This window comes from Felis catus, chromosome D3 (genome assembly GCF_018350175.1).
Source record: "Felis catus isolate Fca126 chromosome D3, F.catus_Fca126_mat1.0, whole genome shotgun sequence".
NCBI lineage: Eukaryota > Metazoa > Chordata > Mammalia > Carnivora > Felidae > Felis > Felis catus.
The window spans coordinates 77,468,808-77,491,713 of NC_058379.1; the positions used below are offsets into that span (position 1 = coordinate 77,468,808).

Consider the following 22,906-nt stretch of genomic DNA (forward strand, 5'->3'; position numbering starts at 1 on the left):
GATTCTGCGTCTCCCTCTCTCTCTGCCCCTCCCCCGTTCATGCTCTGTCTCTCTCTGTCTCCAAAATAAATAAACGTTAAAAAAAATTTTTTTTGTAAACATGAAACGGAAGAAGGGACGTAGATGGGACGAGAGCAATTGGGCTTCAAATAGTGAGTGTGGCAGGTGTGATTGTGTCCTTTGCTCCTCATGACAATCCTAAGGTGATGAGATGGACTTTGATTCCCGTTTTGTAGCTGGGGAAACGTAGGCACTTCAGGGCGGACAGTAACACCTGTGCTCTCGTCCAGGATTTTTAGGGGCCACGGAGCACGCTCTGAAATGCTTCTCATGGCAGAAGAACGTGCCGGCCATCTGGACCACAGAGACGCCGGGGGGCGTGTGCTCTGCGCTGCATGGCATCCGGGCTCTGAGCCTCCTCTGGATCATATCCGGGCACACCAGTCAGATGACTGCCTGGCTGTCTTTGGGTGAGGAGAACTCACGGGTCTTTCCGAGCAGTCGAGGAAGAGGCCGCTTTCGCGCGAGGGGATCGTGTCGGGCCCGGGACGCGAGCCTGCAGCCTTCCTTCTGTTTTAGACACGTAGCCGTGACCCCCCCCCCCCACCACCACAAGTGAGTTTTGGGAGGGCCCAAACCGATGCCCAGTAGTTGCTCCCCCTCCTCACGGGTGGAAACCAGGCACCTGATGACCAGGTGAACAAGCGACACCCGAGGATCACACACGCGTCGTCCAAAGAGCCGGATTCCCTCTTGTCCTACTCGACGAAGCCAGAAACTAACATATTTTTTCTACTGGAAAGATAGTCAAGCATAAACGGATAAATATTATGCACTGGTGTTAAAGCTGTGTTTCTCGGCCTGCTGCCTCACTCCGGAAGCAGCACGGGAGCCGCTCCCGGGGTGGGGGGGGTGGGCGGGATGTGCACCAGGTCAAGGGGATGTTGCTGCCCCCCCCCCCCAGGAGCTGCGGGCACCGTGAGAACAGGAAGCAGTTCAAAGCCTGAGTTCTGGTGGTTCCGTGGCAGATACTGTCAGGTGCCTCAGTCACCATTTCTTATTCCGATCTGTGTTCTCTTCAGTAAGTTGTGGGGATACACAAAATCCTCTTTTTTTTTTAATGTTTATTTATTTTTGAGAGAGAGAGAGAGAGACAGAGAGTGAGTGGGGGAGGGGCAGAGAGAGAGAGGGAGACCCAGAATCCGAAGCAGGCTCCAGGCTCCGAGCTATCGGCGCAGAGCCCGACGCGGGGCTCGACCTCACGAATCGTGAGATCACGACCCGAGCCGAAGTGGGGCGCTTCGCTGGCCGAGCCCCCCAGGCGCCCCGAAATCCCCTCGATACTATGAAAGTCGAAGGTGCCCCTCTTGCTTTTTTTGAGAACGTAAATCACGTGACTTTCTTCGGTGAAACAGAAAGGCAACTGTTTTTATGTCTGTTGCAGATAATGTGCTTGAGTGGAAAGGCAGAGTGCTTAAAAATCCACTGTACCTTTATTCTCGGAGCGGCCCATTCTATCTTGGGGTTGACACGTTCTTCCTGATCAGGTAATGTGGTGTTGTGTCTGCTGTCGCGCATATGGCTGTGTGCGTGTGTGTGCGTGTGTGTGTGTGTCCAGCCATAAGCAAACAAACAAACAAGAACAAAATCGGATAGTAATAGCTACTAAGAAAGAAGAGCACAGCAGTTGTGAGAGAGAGCGGGTAGCTGTTTAGACTTGTTGGAAAAGGCTTGTCTGATGAGGGACCACTGTGGCTACAAGGAGCTGGCCCTGGGAAACTCCTGGATAAGAAAGATCCAGGCCAAGGGAGCCACCGGTGCCGAAGAGCTAAGGAGAGAGAGAGAGACAGACAGAAACAGAGAGAGACAGAGACAGAGATCCTTGTTAAAGGAGCAGAAAGAAGGCCAAAGCATAGTGAAGGTGGGGAGAGAGGGAGTGAGCCGGGCAGGGCCAGACCACAGAGGACCTTGTAGCAAGACTCAGGAGCCCGGACTTTAGTCTTGGTGGGACGGGAAGAGGTTGGATTGCTTTCGTTTGAAAGCGATATCATCTGACATTTTAAAAAAATGATCACTCTGGCTCCTGTGTTCACGGCAGATCTAAGGCAGGCAGGGATAGAAGCAGGGAGATGCATCAGGTGACCTTTGCTATACTTCCGATGAGAAACGATGAGGCCTGGAGGGGAGGGGGGGAAGGGGAGGGCCCGGTGGGCGGGATAGAGTGAGAAGGTCATGTGCAAGATAGGCTTTAGATGTGGAGTTGTCAGGACCTGTTGATTGGATGTGAAGGGCGAGAAAGAGAGGACTTCAGAAGGACTTCCGGCTGGGCTCAGGAGCTGAGATGGGGGGTGGGGGTGGGGTCTGTGTCGGGGTGGGGGTGGGAGGAGGAGGAGGAGGGGTGGGGGGTGGCTGGCATTCGCTGAGCAGAAAGCCTGGAGCAGAAGAGAGCCTTGGTGGGAAAACCAGGCCTTCTGTTGGAATCAAAGGGTGCCAACCCGGTGAAGATAACCCAGACACCCAGGTAGTGGTGTTCACTCAGCAGGGGCTCCGTGTGCCGGGAGCTCAGTGGAAATGTCCAGGCCAGAGATGGGAACTTGGGGGCCTTGGGTTACGGGCGGCAGGGAGGCCACAGAGCTGGCCCGGATCTCGCGGGGAGGAGAACGCAAGCAAGGACAGGGCAGGGGTAGAGATGCTAGGACCTCCGCCGCCCCAGCCCGCAGAAGTGGGGGAGAAGGGGAGCCCCCACGGAGTCTGAGAATGAGCAACCGGGGAAACCAGACGGGACAAGCGAGACACTGCGGGGCCCAGGAAGCCAAGCCAGGGCAGCGGATCAGGAAGGAAGGGCAACTCTGTGGGAGCTGAAGAGACGCGGAAGTGCCCCCCGTATCTGGCGACGCAGAGGGGTGCCGGTGCCCCTGTCCGGGGAGTGGCCGCGCAGCCTGGGCCCTGGGGCCAGATGGCAGGGCGTGGAGACTGTGGCAGGGGCTGCGCCGTGCGTGGGCGGCAGGGAGCGATCAGGAAAGCGAGGGATCTGAGAACGCGTCCCCATCGCACGCTGACACGTCGGAAGAGAAAGCGACCCCCGATGAATGCTGTGGAGGTTGTTGGCCCAACAACAACGGAGCAAGCTTCCGATAAGTGCCCCATCGTGCTTCTTGTGCTTTGTGTTTTGTTTTCTGGTGGTTTTGTTTCATTATGTTTGTAATTTAAAAAATTTTTTTAATGTTTATTAATTTTTGACAGAGAGAGAGACAGAGCATGAACAGGGGAGGGGCAGAGAGAGAGGGAGACACAGAGTCGGAAACAGGCTCCAGGCTCTGAGCCGTCAGCACAGAGCCCGACGCGGGGCTTGAACTCACGGACCGTGAGATCATGACCTGAGCCGAAGTCAGACGCTCAACCGACTGAGCCACCCAGGCGCCCCGATGTTTGTAATTTTAAAGTCCGTGAAATTCAAAAGCGTACAAACCGCCGGATTAGGAGAGAACCAGCCTGCGAACAGGGCAGAGCAGCGGCACCGGGGGACGAATGACCATCATTTTCGGCCACACTTACTTCCCCGAGGTCCTCGTGGCTTTCCTTCCCTCCCTTCAGCGTTTGCCCAAATGTTACCTCCCAACAACGCCTGGCTCGTCTCCCTTGTTTAACACGGACCCACCACACTCTTGCCTGCATTTTCCCTGATTTATTTCTCCTCTTTACCTAACCTTATAGATGCCACATATTTATTATTCATGTATTTATTGTCGGTGTCTCTCCACTGTACTATAAGATGGGACTTCTTTCTGTTTTGTGTCCTGCTGTCCCTGGAGCCCAAAGCAATGCCAAGCATACGGGACTGCCCAATAAGGAGTTGTCGAAATGATTTCTTATTGTTTTAGCTCAAGCTTCTGGTGTGACAGTTTCTTGGGGGCAATGCAGAGAAAGGAGGGTACAGAATGAGCTGAGACCCGGTCACCAGGTGGCCAGGGTGACAAAAAGGGGCCCAGACAGGCGAGGGTCAGAGGCCGCGTCTGCGGTGAAATGGGAACCACTGGGCACCAGACTTTCCAGGAGGGCATAGCTGGGTCTAACCAGGCAGGCAAACCCGACTGCAGAGACCTGGGGCAGGCCCCTGCTGGGTGGGGAGGTCGGCCCAGGGGTCGGCCCTCAACGTCCAGAACTCTGTTCCCTGCAAGAACAAGGCCAAAAAGATGGGACTGGCTGGCGGAGCCCCCAAGCCGTGGGAGGGAGGCTGGCAAGGACAGATCAGCATGGCTGGAATCAAAGCCAAAAACTCAAGCTGGAGAGTTGCCACCAGGAGGGAAGAATGAGGGCCTGGAAAGCCACTGGTCGTGCCTGGACTATCCGTGCGAATCCCTGAGACACCAGAGCCGCCGTTGGGTCAGCCCTGAGATACCCCAAAACCCCAGGCCAAGGCTATGAAATTTCAGAAGTCCGAGAAAACTGCAACCCTGCACCCTTTTATGGGTAAAAAGACGACATATCCGACCCCTGGTGCGCACTTCTTAAAGTAAACAAAAGAAATGCACCGATTCTTTTTACAGAAACATTTCATTTGGACCATGGAAATCTTACGAAGGGACCCCTAGTATCGCCATCGTGCCAACAGCTTTCAACCTGTTATTCCGGACGATTCTCCCATTAAACCCGGGAAGCTGGAGCCGGTATCATCACGCTCGTGTTTACAGATGAGAAAGTTGATGCGCAGAGATGAAATCAGTTGCCCAAGTCCCCCCAGCTAGGAAAGTTCGAGTGAGAACGGGAACACAATGCTTGGTTCACGCCAAACGCAGGTCTTTACCGCCACGTCACGCACACATTTACGTAGCGAAACCAGACTTCTGACCATCCCTGGTGACGGCTCGGGAACCTTCTTGTACCTCTCTGGCTGACTTCACCCGTTCCTGTTGCGGGATTGTGCTCCCCGCGGCGGGGTCGGGTCTCTGCATCTTCCCAGCTTCCTACAGCAGGATCTCCTGCTGGCAGCCTGTTTCCCTGCCAGCCTTCTCTTTGTCCTCTCTCCGCGCTGAATGGCTGGGTGTTGCATGGCCACACACGGAGACCCTGATGCATTCTTTCCCGAAATTAAGAGGAGCCCGGAATCGGCATTGGCTGGCCTACTTCCCCATCTCCACACTCCCTTCTACACGTCTCTATAAATTGCGTTCCTATTATAGTGAATCCAACTTGCTGCGTTTCAAAAAAAAAAAAAAAAAAATCATGCTGGCAGAGAATCAAGACATTCTCTAACTCTGCCTGATCCCTTCCAACACACACGCAGCCTTTTTTTTTTTTTTTTTGGCCGTAGGAAATGCATTTGTTCCTTAGAGAAACACCCACGAGGCCCATTGGCATAAACGTCGGAAGGTCAGGAAGCTCACTCACAGACTCGCTTATCATCAGGTCGTAACTCAGAGATGTAGCCTGTTTCTTTAGCTGAACATCCTGGGCAACAAATTTGTTGTCAGGATGTGTCGGTTGAGAATCTCGGGCAACCCACTGACCCTCTGAGCCTCGATTTCCTAGCAGGCATGCAGGGATCGTAGTATCTTCCCTTCTACCGATCACTCACTCAATCGACATGTATTGCAAAGTAGGTCCGTATGACTGGAGAAGGACAAGCGACACCATTAGTGAAGGTACTTTGAAAACGGTGTGGCCCTACAGAAGTGGAAAGCTTTGACACTATCGTTTCAAAAGGCCAACGTGGTAGCTCTTAGTGGTGTTCACCAAATATTTCTGGCTCTCTTCCTTCCGGGCACTTGGTAACAGTCAACTTCCCGGACCCGTTGTGGTTAGGTGGAATCCAGGTCTGGCCAAGGAGGGGTGCCTGGGGTTGCCGTGATGCTAAGAGCTTTAAACATGTCGCTTCTGGGCTAGGACATTTAATTGCCGGTTTGAAGCCCTCCAAAATGCTCTTTTCTCTGCCGTGGTCACCAGTGACCTTTCAGACGGTGACCGCTCCTTCAGCCCGGGTCCCCTAGTTTGGAAGACGCTGAGGTCAAGGCGACTGGCCGTGGGCATGTCGCGCGAGCAAGAAAAAAACTGTTACTGTTTTCATGTTGGAGATACCTTGTTACTGCTGCATAACTTATTGTACCCTGATGGAGACAACCAAATTAATCATCGGATGAACTGTATCGTTGATAAGTAATTCCTGTGACTCTTCTCTTTCTCAGTGGCTGGCTAAGCGCAAGGTCATTTCTAAGGATGCATCAGAATTCGGACAAAGGAACAACCCTTAATGTCATCCTTAGATACTTCCTCAGCCGCCTTACAAGGTAGGTCTGTTTATAAAATGTCTCAATCCATTATTGCTGTGTAACAACGTATTGCCTTTTAGTCTTTAACCCTCTTCCGAAGGAACGTTCGAAGCAAAGTAAACGGAGAGAAATCGTTTTCTTCATGAAGTTGGGTTTTGCTGTCTAGCAGCTTTTGCCAGCGGAAGACGCCGATTTTCATGATATTTGCCCTAATAGAATTTGAACCAGCAGAAACCTCCTTATTCCTCCGCTGACGGGCAGCAGATTTCCATAAATGTGCTGTCCGATTTCCATGGAACGTGTCTTCAACGGGAGAATGTGTATGTCTTGTACGAACTAGTGGTAATTGTGTCCTATAAATAAGAGTACCGATGGTGACGATAAAAATCAAATAAGATACAGCAAAGAGAGGGGCTGGTGGAAACTTGGGGTGATGGTGGTTCTGCTGGCGGGGGGGAGGGTGGACGTGGCCCTCCTTACGAATGGGTGGTTGGTTGACGCAGGAGGAGATAGAGTCCTGGGACGGAGGATGGACCCCGTGATGCAGTAAAGACACAGGGAGCTTGGGAAGCAGAGGAAACTTCAGCTCATGGAACCCACCCCTCCTTTTGTACAGTCTCTAAATCACGGTTTGTTGCTGACTGAGCTAGAGCTGGCTCTCGGTACTCATGGCCGTTGCCTCTCTTGTCACGCTTCGTTGTCACAGAGCGGGAGGGGGCGGTTGCAACAATCTTGTGGGCTGGGAAAATGGAGTGGGTAAGTTCTGGCTCTGGTTTGTCAAATCTTTCATGCTGGCTCAGTCCTCTACCAGCTATGTGACCTGGAGGCAGTGCCTCACCCTTTCCGGGCTTGAGTTTTCTCATCTCAAAAAATGGGAAGAATGACGGCACTCACTCCACGGGACTCTTGCGAGGATTAAATGAGAGCATGTGCGCTGAGAACTCAGAGGCACGTGTGACACACAGTAAGCCTTCCGCAAGTAGAAGCCGTCGTTGTTACTGTGGTCGCCACTCACACCTTTTAACTTTTCCAGAAAATCGGGTAAGAATGAGTATGGGCTATGGAATGGGCCTCTATTGATTTCTTTTCACCATGGCCTTTGTGGTTTCTTCCAAACTCTATTGACTCTAGCCCTTGTCCTGGATGCTTGTCCTGGATGCTTTGACTTTTCCAGAAAATAGGGTAAGAATGAGTATGGGCTATGGAATGGGCCTCTATTGATTTCTTTTCACCATGGCCTTTGCGGTTTCTTCCAAACTCTATTGAATCTAGCCCTTGTCCTGGATGCTTGACAGACTCCTTATTCCTTTTTTTTGGGTGTGTGGCCCTGGGTTTAGCATGTTGTGCCCTGTGGTCTTCTGGAGGAGAGGGACCGATTGACATTCAGGCCACAGGTTCTTAGTGATAAATGCTGATGCGGTGTTAGGGGGTGGGGCGTGGAATCCAATGGTGGCATCCGATCCAGGGCATGGTGGGTTCTGCCTGGGAAATCTACTTCAGAAGAAAAGTCCTGTTCTGGGGACTGAAGGACAGGAAGTGTTTTAGCAGGCAGATAAAGCAGTAGTGTGTGTGTGTGTGTGTGTGTGTGTGTGTGTGTATGTGTCTGTGTGTGAGAGGTCTTATGGGTCAAGATGGTGGTGAGGATCCCCGTGAGGAAACTATTGCGATATTTGGGGAGGATAGCAGATCTGGACTGACAATTGGCTGTGGGAACGGAGAGAGGGCAAGTCAAGGATACTCAGAATTTCCAATCTGTACAACATGGCGGATGGTGGTGATGTTCTTGAGGAGGGAGCTCTGAGAAAGTGGCAGATTGGAGCCAGGAAGAGAGAGTCCAACCCGGGACATAACTTTGTTGAAAAATCGGGGGAAACATCACCAGCCCAGTTTGAACTCACTCCGTAAGGGAAACCCAGTGCGAAAGCAGCCACACTCCCAGCCTCTTTGATGGTCTCATTCTTGTCAGCAAAACCCACTGTTGTTACTCAGTTATGATCAAGTACTTGCCTACTTATCTCCAAGAGGACTGGAAATGAGATCATTTGTTCACTCACTCATTCTGTATTTTTTATACGTTTATTTATTTATTTTGAGAGGATGTGTGCATGCAAGCACACGCAAGTGAGGGGAGGGACAGAGAAAGAGAGAGAGACAGAGAGAGAGAACCCCAAACAGACTCCACACTGTCAGTGCAGAGCCTGACAGGGGGCTTGAACTCATGAACTGTGAGATCATGACCTGAGCAGAAATCAAGAGTAAGGCGCTCAAACGACTGAGCCACCTAGCCACCCCTCTTTCTGTATTTATTGAGGGCCCACTGTGTGCCAGGCACTGTTGTAAGCCCTGGGGATTCAATAGTTAATAACCACGCAAGTGCCTTCTGGCCTGGAGGTTACGTTCCAGTGACCAGAGATGGATAATCCATGAATAAATATGTGACATTAAGTTGCAATATACAAATGCATTTCTAGCAGGTCAGGGAGCATAGGTGGCACAAAGTGCTTATTTGGAGAAGGAGGCAAGATGGGGTCTTCTTCTGGAAGGGTAGTCAGAGAAAGTGACCTGTGTCAAAGGAAGTAAAAGAATGTTCTAAGCAAAAAGAGTGCTGTGGGGGAAGAAGGGCCCATGTGGGGAACAGGTGTTAAGGTCCTGAGAAGGGAATGTGGCTGGCATGTTTGAGAGACCGCGGAGAGCCCACTGGAGTAGAGAGAGCAGCTTGGAGAACAGGAGAGGACGAGGTCAGAGAGGGGGAGCGGGGCCCCGTGGCCAGGGTCGTAGAGGGCCTGTATGCTGCTTTGAGGACCTTCTATTTTACTGGGGCACAAGAAGCCTTTGGAGGGTTCCAGCAGGGGAGTGGCACGGGCCGAGTCACATTCTCCAAGAATCACGCTGAGAATAGACAGTAAGAGGACAAGGGCAGGAGACGGGGGACCCGGGAGCTACAGCAGCTATAAGAAGGTGCAAAACGCCAGCTTCCCGGGGTAAATCGGAACAAAGATTATGTGACGGGAAACAAGGAGAGAAGATGTCTCAGACCCTTGAGACTGTGTGATTATTCCAACTAGGAGGTACATGTTAAAAATCAGGGGTTTGGGGGCACCTATGTGGCTCAGTCGGTTATGCCTCTGACTCTTGATTTCGGCTCAGGTCATGATCTCATGGTCGGGAGACTGAGCCCGAGCTGAGCTCTGTGCTGAGTGTGGAACCTGCTTAGGGTCTCTCTCTGTACACGTGTGCTCTCTCTCTCTCTCTCTCTCTCTCTCAAAAAAAAAAAAAATAGGAGTTTTTGTTACAATAAAAACATTACTAATAAAAATATCTATCACAGAAGGTTATACACTAAAATTAAGGGTACCCACTGCAGTCTCACTCCCCCGCGGGGCACCTTTGTTAACAGTTTCTTGTAAATTCTCGCAGGTACTTTCCATGTACTTACATACTTATAGGCACTGGGTTTTTTTCTTTTTTTAATGTTTATTTTTGAGAGGGAGAGACAGAGCGTGGGCAGGAGAGGGTCGAAGAGAGAGGGAGACACAGAATCTGAAACAGGCTCCAGGCTCCAAGCTGTCAGCACAGAGCCGGGACGTGGGGCTCGAACTCACAAATCGTGAGATCATGACCTGAGCTGAAGTCGGACACTTAACCGACTGAGCCACCCCCGTGCCCCTGGGTTTTTTCTTTTTCTTTCTTTCTTTCTTTCTTTCTTTCTTTCTTTCTTTCTTTCTTTCTTTCTTTCTTTCTTTCTTTCTTTCTTTCCTTCCTTCCTTCCTTCCTTCCTTCCTTCCTTCCTTCCTTCTTTCTTTCCTTCCTTCTTTCTTTCTTTCCTTCCTTCTTTCTTTCTTTCTTTCTTTCTTTCTTTCTTTCTTTCTTTCTTTCTTTCTTTCTTTCTTTTTCAAGAATATGATTATACTATAAACCGTGCTATTTTACAGGTAGCTTTTTTCACATAATGATTTCATGTTGGCATATCAATCTGTTGCATGCAACGACCCACCTCACTGATTTTATTTTTTTAAAGTGTATTTATTTATTTTGAGAGAGAGCGAGTGGGAGAGGGGCGGGGGAGAGCAGAGAGAATCCCCAGTGGTCTCCAAACTGTCACTACAGAGCCGGACATGGGGCTTGGACCCACAAACCGTGAGATCATGACCTGAGATGAAACCAAGAGTTGGACGCTTAACTGACTGAGCCACCCAGGCACCTGGCACCCCACTGATTTTAAAGGTGGCCTGGGATGGCTCTGTGTGGGTGGACAGTCGTGAATCTAACGTGCCCCTGTTAATGGGTGTGGTGGTAATCCCAAGCTTTTGCTATCTTAGACAATGATTCAATATCAATACGCTTTTGTGCACATGTTTGGGGGTAAATTTCTAGAATTGGTGGTTTAGTGCATCTCACATTTTGATGGCCATTTTCCACTTTCCCTTCCCACCCACCGGCTAAGAGAATGCCTGCTTCTTGTACCTCGCACGACAGCCAATATTGCACTTTTTAATCTTTGAAAGCCCTCCTAAACTTTCAATCTCCCAGCAGCTTGGACAAAAATGAAGAACAATTTACATTTATGCGATTCTTTCCATGTTGCCGGCCGTTTTCTTATTGATCTCCTTTGATTCTCAAAAACCCTTACGAGGCAGGAATCATGATGCTCCTTAAAAGAATCTGAGGAATCATCATCCCCCCCCCCCCCCCCCGTCCCCCTAGAAGAGGAAAGAGAGAAGTTACATGATTTTCTCAGTAGGAGCATTTCGACAGAACTAGAAGCCACATATCCGTGGCTCTGCTCCTCAAGGTGAAGCCCAGCCTCTGCCCTGCCCCCATGGGCCCCCCCACTCAGAGGCCGAACTGGGGAGGACACAGCCTCTACCGCGCTCCCCCCTGAGGGCATCTGACCTGAACTCCGTTCAGAGGGGGGGGGGGGTGACTTACTCTCCCCAGGGAGGCGACAGATGGTGGGAAGGAAAGCTTGGGAGGCGGAGCCCGAGGCCTGGGGGAGCAGCTGTAGGACAGCTCGGTCAGATGGCTAATGTGGCGGGGCCCGGGCCCAGGCAGGGCTCTGTGGCTGTTGTCTGAGCTGATCTGGGGAGATGCGTTTTGGCCCAGTCAGCAGCCCTTTCTCTCTGACCGTGATCTGCGATTCCAGGCTGCTCCCCGCATGCCCCCAGCCCTCCTGTCTGCTAGGCACGCCTATGAAGGATGTATCAGCGTGGGGAGCACCGGAGGCCGACAGGTCTGGGTCCCGGCGCCCACGGGGCAGCTGGGTGCTGCCCTACGACTCTGCTGGAGTGTGGACCTCCAGCAGTCCGGCCCTTCCCATCTGTCACAGCCAGCCCGGGGCCCTGACACCCTCCCCTCCCCCCCACCCCCGCCTGAGATGCCCGGAGGTGCTGCTGGGCCCTGTGCTCAACTGGGAATTTCTACATATGTCCTTTTAAAAGACGGCTGTTGATCGTAGCTCACCCGGAATCCGTGCCGGGATTGCGCCCGCCCCCCTGCTACGGCCTCGCTTCGAACCTCTGCACCAGCGATGTCCAGTAGGTGGCCACCAGACATGTGGCCCGCTGAGGTGTGCCGTGAGCGTACAATGCACGCGGGATTCTCAAGACTCAAAGAAGGAAGGATGGAAAACTGCTCGCTAGGTTTTTTTTTATAGCGATTACCTGTCGATAACATTCGGGATACGCTGGGCTACGTAAAGTATATTCTTGGACTTCATTGTGGCTATTTCTTTTGACTGACAAATGCGGCTGCTGGAGAGTCTAAAGCAGGTGGCAGATAGGGCTGGCATTCTGTTTCTAAAGGACACCTGTGCCTTTCCCCCACCGTCTTTGTAGCTGGGGAGGAGGTAGGGTATGAAGGAAGGGAGGGAGAAAGAAAACAAGGAGGGAGAAAGGCAAAGAGGGAAGGAGCGAGGAAAGGCATTGTCATCCAGGGTGGCCACAGGGGGAAGGATGTGAGCTGGTGGCAGATCTCAGTGCCGCTGGGTGGTTGGGCCACCTTGGCCAAGTCACCCAAACTTCTGTGATTTCCCCATCGGTAAAATAGAGGTACTTTTCCCCTGACAGGAGTATTTCTTTTTTTTTTTCCTTAATGTTTATTTATTTTTGAGAGAGAGAGAGAGAGAGAGAGAGAGAGAGCACAAGCGGGGGAGAGGCAGAGAAAGAGGGAGACACAGAATCGGAAGCAGGCTCCAGGCTCCGAGCCGTCCGCACAGAGCCCGACGCGGGGCTCAAACTCACAAATCACGAGTTCATCACCACCTGCTCAGTGACTGACGTATGTTTGCCTCAGCAGCACCGGAGCCCCGGGGTGGGAGCTCAAGAATTTTTACCCACGAGCGTAGGAACGTTTGAGGTGTGGGCAGCTGGTCGCCCACCCAGCACAATCCGTTTCAGAGCGTCTCTGTCGCTCACCCCGGGGACTGAATGGAACCACGGTGGAGAGTCCCCTTCTCTCTTCTGGCTCTTTCCTGCCAGGTTGCAGCCCCTTCACATGTATTCGGTGTGCTTGCTGGCTGGATTGTTCTCTCTTGTTCCCTGGGGACCCGTCTGGGAAGTGCCCAAGTTCCACGTGGATAACTGCCGGCGAGCGTGGTGGACGAATCTGCTGTTGCTAAATAATTTCCTGTGGGTCCAAAACGCGGTGAGTCCTGCGTCATGGGCTGGGAACAGGCAGATGGGCACGAGCCAACGCGGGGTGTCACTTCACACGGTTCGTGAACTTTCCAAGGGCCGGCCTGGGTCTGATGCCCTTTATTCTGGCACTTTCTCTGGAGTAACAGTGAAGCCATACGAAGGGGGTGGCTGGGGTCAGGGAGACTAGCCTCTTGGGATGGGTGAGTGTTATCAAACCAGCCTTAGCAGGGGCAGTTGCTGTGAAAAGCAGAGGGAGGGAGCAGGGTGGTGGGCACTGAGGGGCCAACCGTGCAGGTGCGTGTCCGGAAGCGGCCAACCTTGCTCCGTCAAGGTTCCATGTCACACCCCACAGAGAAAGGACACTTGCCTTACCCCCACGCAGACGGCCTGTAACTGGGATGGAACATTGCACCTCACCTGCGCCATAATGAGTCGTTTTTCCGTCTCAAGCCAGATCAGACAGAGCCACAACATCTGTCTATACTGGTGGGGCTTCCCCCGAAGCCCTCGGATCCTCACGATGACATCGGAGTCAACAAAAGTGAAATAGGGGTAATTGAATCGTGTGTGCCAGGTGCGGACCGGCTTGGGTCCCACGTGGGAATCAGTGGCGAGGACACGAGCCAGCCACCTGTTTGAGGCAAAGCCCACCCTGGTCCTTGAAAGCGGACGTGTGAGGGCCGTCTGGCCTGGAGGTCTCACCGATCCCCCACCTCGGGCACTTCCCTTTAGCCGGGACAAGGAAAGCTGTCGCTTGTGCTGGATAAGTCTGGGCTCTCCAGGACCGGATTGGGGACTGGAGGGAGCAAGGAACCTTTTACCTCCGGAGCCCTGGAGGGAGCTGCCCCCAGGAACTTCGTCGCGTTGAAGAAGAATGAGGCAGGTAACTGGCTCATTTCACACCAACCCGGACAGCCTGCGGCCAGATGTGGCTTTGGCCAGACGACCGCACGTCCGTCACACGTGGGAACTCTGGGCTCTCCGGCACAAGCTCGTCTGGAGCCAGGCTTCCAATCTAGATGAGCACATTCCTTCCCCGGGGCTGGGGAGGGCCGGCAAGGCAGGGAAGAGAGGACAACAGGGACCCTTACCGGCTCTGAGGGCACCAAAACGATCATTGTCCCTTACATTCGTGTAACGGGGTGGAGTTGAGTTCCTCCAACTGCCCTGGGAGCTTCGCTTTTACTGCTTTTTTTCAAGAGAGAAAGCTCTGTGTTTCCCTTTTATAACCTGGCAGTAACAATACTCAGCACCTAGGCTCCTTACAGGATTAAGTGAGATGAGGTATGTGAAATCCTGTGGCCCCAAATTCCTTTCTCTTCCCTTGGACCGCCCCCCCCCGCCCCCCCACACCTCCCCAGCCTCCAGCTCCTGGAAGGGGAGCGAGTGGCCCCGGCGAGTGACCTCTGCTCCTCTTGTTTCAGTGTAATGGCTGGACGTGGTACCTGGCCAACGATTTTCAGTGCTATCTCATCACGCCGGCGATCGTCCTCATCCACAGAAAGTGAGTGTCCCCGGGACCCGCGGGTCTGGCCACGGGACCTCTCCCACGGCACTCCCAGCGAGCGCTCCAGCTCTGGGCAGAGCAGCCTTTGCGATTTAGGAAGCGACCTTTTCAGAGCAGTGTGGACCCCGAATCCTTTCCTCTTTATCTTTCTCCACGTTCTCCTCCAAGCTTCGTCCTGCACACACCCCTCTGTGTTTTTGCAGGGTCGTAATCAGGGCGTGTGCAATCTCTAGTCTCAGTCTTTTCCGCTCACCTGTCTTTGTAAACATTTCCGCGTAGCGACACGATCCACATACTCCGCGGTTTTAGGGTTTCTATGCCATTGTTATGGTCGGGCATCCACATTATTTCCAGTGTTTCATGACTCCAGATGGCACCTCAGTGACTGTCTTTGAACGTACTACTTATTCCTCCTGTTCATTTCCTTGGGGACCCACTTCCAAGTGGAACGACTAGGGCAAAGCGCAGGAAGGATTTCTTGCTGCTTGTTACATATTGTGCGGTTGTTCTCCAGAAAGAGGGAAGTAATTACCGCGCCCCCAGCGATGCATCAGTGTACCTGTTCCCCCCATCAGATATTTATTACCGTAATTTTTGTTAGTTCTAGAAAAGCTCTCAGGCCTCAATAATTCACGAGGACACTTATCGCTTGTGGAATATCCATGCCATATCTTAAAAGATTTTTCCCTTTTTTTGTTGTGAACATACATGTTCAGTTTAAGAGGTATGGGAAGATAGTAGGGTGAATAGAGGGGAAAACCATCACCCGAGACCCATCCCTCACTCAAGAAGAGGTGAATTCCCTGTCAATATTTCTGTGTTTATCTTTCTGATCTTTTTCCGCACCACTTTTTAAACATGAAAGGCTTCTGTGTATATACATCAGTATCTTTCTTTTAATAGTTACATGACGTAAGCGTTTTCTAAGCGTACTTCTAAGAGACACAATTTTATCTATTTATTAAAAAAAAATTTTAATGTTTATTTTTTGAAAGAGAGAGAGAGAGAGAGAGAGAGAGCATGAGTGGGGGAGGGGCAGAGAGCGAGGGGGGGAGACACAGAATCCGAAGCAGCCTCCAGATTCTGAGCTGTCAGCATAGAGCCGGACGCAGGGCTCAAACCCACGAACCGTGAGATCGTGACCTGGCTGAAGTCGGTCGCTTAACCGACTGAGCCACCCGGGCGCCCCTATTTATTTACTTTAAGTAAACATAATTTTAATGTGTGTGTAACGTCTCATTCTATGGAATGAACTGTAATCTCCTTACACCTTCCCCTGGTGTTAGATACTTGGATTATTTCCAATTTTATGCTTGCTTTCGTGAATAATCGTCTGATAACTATTTTCGTGGTGATCAGAGTCTCCACTCTGCTATTTCTTTGGAATGCATATCTTTAAGGGGAATCCCTGGGTCAAAGAGCATGAATGTCTTCTAGGCTCTTGAAGCATAATGACAAATTGCTTTCCTTAAAGCTTCTATCAATGTTCAGTCCTCTGGCCACCAATTACACGGTTGCCAATATGGAATGTTCCTAATAATACAAGACAAAATATAAACCTTGCTATTTGGATATGTAAGAAAATAGTCATTTTTTCCTATCTAACTTGCAAGTTTTTAACTCCTAGGGGTGAAGCGGAGTTCTAAATACGCCTTGACCTGCTCTATATTGTGGTTACCTGTTACTACTCTTTGTAGGACAGACCTGTGAATCACAGGCTGACCCATGAGGTCACCTGTTCTAGCCAAATGCAAGCGTTCAAGCCATCTTGATGTTAATTTCATCTAAGAATTAAACACCAAAAAAAAAAAAAAAAAAAGGGAAATATGCTTTTTCACATATCTTAAACACACAACGCTTTCTAACTTTAAATGTACAAGAGCTGTTTTTTGGTTTTTGTTTTTTGTCTTTTTACTAACCGGTAAAAAAAAAATGTTCCATGGATTCCACTCAGCACAGAGGCGGTTTTGCTGGTATAGTGAGTTTGAGTCAGAAGCCGTAGCAAGCTCTTCCCTACCCCATCTCCTGAAACAAAAGCATCTGAATCAAATGGCTTATTTTCTCAGAGTGGGGGCTGGGAGGTGGAGAGGGCGATTTTGGATAGCATAATAGAACTGATAAGAGCCTATGAGATTGAAATAAAATCCGACGATAAGATGGAAATGAGATCTAATAATCACATTGCTTTCTATCTTGGAAATGAAGGTTTAAAAAAAAAATAGCTCCGAACGTCCTCTGGTAGAAAGACGTACCACTCTCTGCCTCCTTGATTTATACTCACACCTCCCAGGATGAAATCGCTGAGAACAGTGGGGATTAGGAATTAGTGTGCCCTCCCACTCTCACCTCAGTGTGGATCAGACAAGGAAGGTTGAGAGTAGGTCAAGGTGGCTTTGGGATGCTGACCTCCCTTCCCTTCCCCTTCCCTCCCCAAGCCCCTTAGAGAGGGTGGGGATTCCTGGGAAAGGGGCTCCCTGAGCAGGAGGCTAGACCTGTTCAGGCCCCCAGGGCCTCCATGGGGGTGAACTCTCCCTCCCACAAGGCAGTCAAACCCTCAGAGCTCCAGGGGCAGGGGAGCACCTGGCCCAATTCTCTGGGGCTGTCGCAGGCCTCGGCTCTGTGACGGACTATGGCTGCTCCAAGAGCTCTGGAGACCTTGGCAAGCGCCTGCGGCGAACAGGTGGGGCAGGTGTGAGGCCTCTGCAGGCCCGGCAGCCTTGGCAGAGGAGAAAGGGCGAGCCTCCACAGGTCTCCTCGGAGGTGGCATTTGCAGCAGGATGTGCTCATTGCTGGTACAGGTATTTGTGAAGAAACGGCGAGAAAAATCCTGTGGGGCATCCTGGCCAGGGTGCTGGGGGCTGACAGGCTTTCAAAGAATACCAGGGTCTTTTCAGACCATTCCTTCCTCCTCTTGGGCTATATGGCCCCTGAACGGGCCCTTCTGAGGGACCAACCCTCTTGAGAGAATGGGGATAGTGGGTGGCACTTGAAGCTCTGGGCTTTTCTCAATCCCACGGTCGTAGGAGGAGTCCCCTCAAACAGGCGGAAAATACAACCACTGACCCGAGCTGGCAGAGGGGACCCTTTGGCACAGGGTCGGTTTCTTCTGAGGCCTGTCGCTGTGTCTTCACGCGGTCTTTGCTCTGTGGTTGTCGGTCTTCTCATCTCTTCTCATGAAGGTACCAGTCACATTGGATTAGGGCCCATCCCAATGACCTCATTTCACCTTCATTATCTCTTTAGAGACCCTATCTCCAAATAGAGCCACATTCTGAAGTGATGGAAGTTAGAATTTGGGGGGGGGGGGGACAAAATCCAGCCCATAACAGTCTAGATTAGGAGGCTTTATTAGTTTTATTATAGAGGCGGTTAGCCCGTGGAGACTTGTCTGACTCCTGGGAGGAGGTGCCATGGGTTGGGCTCAAGTCTCCCAGGGAGTTAAACAAATATTGACTTGGGTGCATGCAGGTTTTTATTGGATGGCCTTACTGGATGGTTAACCATTGACCTAGGACAATGAATTCTTAGTACCTCCTCACTGTAGACCTACTAGAGTAGGTAGTAGGTGGGGACCTACTCGAGTGTCCTTGTGACTTAAGACCCCTGAGTCCCCAATGTCAGCATCTTTCCTAGAGGCTGTCATGGAAGGTAGATTTTCAATTCCTCAGCTAAAAACCAGCACTATACAAGCTTGTGGCCGTGCAACTACGTTTAGCTTCTAAATGGTGGGAGGTATATAAAAGGTAGAGCTGTTTTCCTTTAGAGAACACACTTGTATAGAATGCCAGTAATCCAAGGAGGGCAGAACTAAATGGTCTGGCAAAAGGAACAGTAAATAGACAGCATTGTTGTCATACCTTCCCAGCCCACTCTCACAGCAGACATTACTAATCAATCACAGCACCACTGAGCTAACACGCCTCCATTCCGAGCGTTAACACTAACCTGGAATTGGCACTCTGGATGAAAATCATTTGCCGTTTGCCTCACTCATGATAAACAAATGGTCCCTTATCCCCTCCTCATGAAGAACTGTGGCAACTTCACACAGCGGAACGGGATTGTCAAAGGCACCATCTGGGCAGGGTTATGCCTGGATAGTCTTGTCTTACGCCTGTGTTTGACATTCCTTCTATACTACTGCACATCGTCTTTGTCCCGACCCTCACGATTCTGAGGAGGTGCAACCAGTGCCTTACTCTAACTCTAAGGCCTATGTCCCTAAATCTCATTTCCTGCCCCAGAACCTCCTACATACTACAGCTGGGCCTCCTTCGGGATCTTTCTTGGCCTTATACATGTGGAGTCCCAAAGTGTGGAGGAATGAACTTTCGTGGAGCCACCCTTGGCTCATGGGGGATAAAAGACACTGGGAAAACGCCTCTTTCTTTCATCTTCCACGACAGTTTTCAGGCGCATCTTCCACAGAACATTCTGGAAGAATTGAGTACTGGCCACCTTGACAGCACATCCTTGTGTTAGTTTTCCCTGCTTCCCTGTTCTACATGCCATCCCTCATTCCTACCCCCACATCAACTCCCTGCACCCAGACGTTTGTCTCAGATTGCATCTGGGTGGGGGAAGAATCCCTGGACCGCCTCTTACCCTAACCCCGTCCCTGCGTCCCCCTGCGCCTGACCGTCCTTTCTCTCCCGAATCAAGCACCATTTATGTCCGCGTAATGCTTCGTGGGTGGCAAGGAACATTCCCAAGCGTGGTCACATCTTGAGCCGCACAGTACATTTCAGGGTGAAGATGAGGAAAATCAAGTTCAAGGTCCTGCCTAGGGTCGCACAGCCAGTAAATGGTCACATTTAAAGGCTAAGCCAGTTCTCTTGACTCACAGCTGCCCCCACATCAGCCTCTCTCAAAGGCAGGCCTGGCAGGAAGTGCCTCTGCCAAGCTTTCAAGTCTTTCGTGGCCACAAATTTTGCAGCGAAGGAAACTGAAGAGTGCCTCTGTCAATGTCCTCTCTTTGCAGAAGTAAACATGTCCTTGTCCTCCTCGGGGCCACGCTGTTCTTGGCATCTTTCACTGCCACAGCTCTGCTCACCCTGGCTTACTCCCTTCCGGTCGCAGCTCCGTCAGAAGCAAGGTAACCCACGGTTCCCAGCCGGGCCCTCTTGCTTGCCTGCCCTCGGAATGGCCAGGACCTCCCAGGGAGGCTGCTCCGCGAGTGCCAGGCTGTTTGCGCTGTGTGCGGTGGCTCGTGGAAAAACTGGGTGGGAAATGTTCAGCCTGGATGGGAAAGTTGATTGCGTTTTTGTTTCCAAACTTCTGACCCTTTCAACTTGCGCTGGGGGGGGGGGGGGGGGGGGGTCTTCTCTGAAAGTGCCAGGAACGCGTGGGCTGCCCGTTGAAATGTTTCTCGGAGGAAAGGAGCGCCCCCACGCGGCTGTATTGGGTTTCTCCTCCCGCCGCCGACTTGCAGCTCCGAAGCTCAATTACTGGCTGGAGAGACTGAAATTTACGGAAGTGGGGGTTATCCCTTCAAGGTCACACGGCTAGTAAGCGGCATAGGTGTGAGTGGAACCGAGGACCTTACCCGCTGTGCTATTTTGCTTCCCCAGTGGGGTTTATATCACGATTTTTCCTTATCACCACCCTGTGCATCACGCGGGAAACCGCGGCACGATTTCCTGCTGATCTGTTCTCAATGCAGCAGGCAGAGTGATACAAATGGGAGTCAGATGCTGTCGGTCGTCTGCTCAAATTCCTCCAAAGGCTGCCCACTGCTCTCACGGTAGAAGCCCTGTCTGACCTCCTCCATCACTCCCCTATGTGCTGACTCTGGACCGGCCACGCCAGCCTTCTAAGCTTCACACACCAAGCACGCTCTCTCTTCAGGCCTTTGCACTCACTGTTCCCTCACACTAGGATGCTTTTCCTTTGGAGTCCGGATCTTGGCAGGGCTCGCTTCTTCATTTCCTGCAGGTGTCAGTGCAAACGTCATTTTCTCAGAGCAGCCTTCGCGGACCTCCCGATGCAAAATAGCCCGGCCCCGCGACTCGCGCACATCGTGCTCCACATGTATTTGCCAGGGGAATGAATGAATGAATGAATGAAGACACCCCAGGTTTTTTCACTAGGGGAACACCATGCCCTTCCTGTCATATCATTGGCCCCTGCGGGCCCTGCCGGGCGACTGAGGGAGAGGCTCATTCCCATCCAATCCCATCTAATCTAATAGAGTAGGTCCTCAACTCTCGAAGCACATGAGAATCACCTGGGGAGACCTTAAATCCCACTGATGCTTCCAGCAAGCATCATCTCAGACCACAATCTCCGGGGATGTGGCCCAAGCAACCACTAAGACGTTCCACGAAGACATTCACTTCTGAAAACCACATTTTTAGAGCTATCGTGATGTGCCAGCTGCCAGCATAGCTCCTTAAAATGGACTCGGTCATCGTATTTCCTTGGGGCCCAGGGTGGAGGGGTCCAAGGGCATTTGGAACTTGAGCAGGCCAGCTGTGGCACAAGGCAGGACCCTGAGGGTACCGTCTGTAGATCCGACCGAGGAAATGAACAAAAGTACCCCAAATTTTCCTTTGGATTTGCCGATTGTGCCAATGGACATCTGAGACATTCCTCTCTTCGTGTCTAGATCAAACATGACCTTTTGCCTCATGTTCTTTTGTTTTTCAGTGAAAACGTGACTGTGTTGTACTTCTCCGAGTACTACACGAAGCCCTACTGCAGATTCGGACCATTCCTCGTGGGGCTCTTTCTGAGCATTTTCATGCACCAAAACCACCAGGCAAACATTCTTAAAACCAAGGTAAGTTTGTCCCATACTTCACTGTAAGGGCCGCGTCTGTTTGGGACTGGAGTGGCCCATTCGGCCAGGCTCTTCCAAAGCCATGGGCAGGAACCAGACTGCTCAGTACTTTATTGTGTTGTGTTGCGTTAGCAATGTCTCTTGGTGCCAGAGAATAAGAGAGACCTTGTCTTCTCGCGAAAGCCTGGTTCTCTTTCTTCACGGAGCTCCTTTAAGAAAGCTCCAGAATTGGAACCCAGCGGTGTGCTACCCGTTGGAGCCTTGGTTACAGACCCAGAGAAATCCCTGACACGGGAAAAAACACACCCAATGACATTGCAATGGCAAGACCCTCTTCTGAAAGAACATAGTTACTTGTTTGTTTGTTTTCATAATTAATTTTTTAAATTTTATTTATTTATTTTGAGAGAGAGTTGAGGAGGGGCAAAGAGAGAGGGAGAAAGAGAATCCCAAGTAGGCTCCAGAGCCCGATGTGGGGCTCAATTCCACGAACCATGAGATCATGACCTGAGTTGAAATCAAGAGTTGGACGCTCAACTGACTGAGCCACCCAGGCTCCCATAGTTACTTGTCTTATAACTTTTTAAAAATGCTTATTTATTTATTGAGAGGGAGAGGGCGAGAGAGAGCATGGGCAGTATGGGAGGGCAGAGACAGAGGGAAAGAGAGGGAATCCCAAGCAGGCTCTGCGCTGTCAGCACAGGGCCCGACGCGGGGCTCCAATCCACAAACTGTGAGATCATGACCTGAGCCGGAATCAAGAGTCCGACGCTTAACCAACTGAACCACACAGGTGCCCCTGCCCCATAGTTACTTTTTAATAGCACGAGCTCCTTGGTTTCTACAGATAGGATTCTTGGTCAGATTCATTGGTTCCATCTGAGAATCAGGACCTGCGGTATCTAAGGGGGAAGAAGCTGTTACTTTACCTTGCAGGTAATCACTCTGATTCACCAACCAACCTGGAGACTCAAACCGGAAAGCCGGGTTCGTCTTCCTCATTGACCACTCCTCCCATGCAATCTTCCACCAATCCCTGCTGAGGCGCCTCTTTAATGGCACTCTGTTGTAATCTACAAGTGAATCGTGCATCTACAGGGGGATATCATAACTCGAGCCTATAGGAAAAGTCACGTAGCCCTTGTATATCCCTTCTTTCCGGTGAAGCCCTGTGCTTCCAGTGAATCCCTGCTGATCGTTTCTTCCGCTGTCCTCTCTTAGCTTGTCCAGCTGACTTTGGTGAAGCTCTTCTCATCTCTTGATCTCAAATCTACACTTGGGGCAATCTATTTAAAACACTAGCTGGTGTTGCCCTTGAACTGCGCAAAAGTTCCTCTGGTGGCAGAGGTGAAATCTAAAATGAGGGCAGAACATTTGTTTATTTTATTTTATTTTTTAATGCTTATTTATTATTGAGAGACAGAGCATGAGCATGGGAGGGGCAGAGACAGGAGGAGACACAGAATCCAAAGCAGGCTCCAGGCTCTGAGTTGTCAGCTCAGAGCCTGACGCGGGGCTTGAACTCACAAACTGTGAGATCTTGAGCTGAGCCAAAGCAGGATGCCCAACTGACTGAGCCACCCAGGCACCCCTCATTTTATTTTATTTTAGAGAGAGAGTGAGAGTGAGCAAGCAGGGGAGAGGGGCAGCAGGAGAGAGAGCAAGAGAGAGAGAGAGAGCGAGAGAGAGAGAGAGAGAGGGAGAATCTCAAGCAGCC

General features: G+C 51.2%; 1 protein-coding gene across 2 annotated transcripts in view; it reads left to right on the forward strand.

The window, feature by feature from the left end:
- Positions 1–1,452: 1,452 nt before the first annotated feature.
- Positions 1,453–22,906, forward strand: part of LOC101089150 (O-acyltransferase like protein-like) — a 29,579-nt gene continuing 8,125 nt past the window's right edge. The window contains exons 1-6 of one of the 2 annotated variants that reach the window (XM_023241203.2): positions 1,453–1,547; positions 6,183–6,284; positions 12,743–12,908; positions 14,326–14,405; positions 19,390–19,503; positions 21,057–21,189. In XM_023241203.2, coding sequence (XP_023096971.2) covers positions 6,214–6,284; positions 12,743–12,908; positions 14,326–14,405; positions 19,390–19,503; positions 21,057–21,189 — 564 coding nt within the window. In that variant the 5' untranslated portion in view covers positions 1,453–1,547; positions 6,183–6,213. The remainder of the gene's footprint in view (positions 1,548–6,182; positions 6,285–12,742; positions 12,909–14,325; positions 14,406–19,389; positions 19,504–21,056; positions 21,190–22,906) is intronic. The other variant, XM_045042425.1, reaches the window with a different exon arrangement.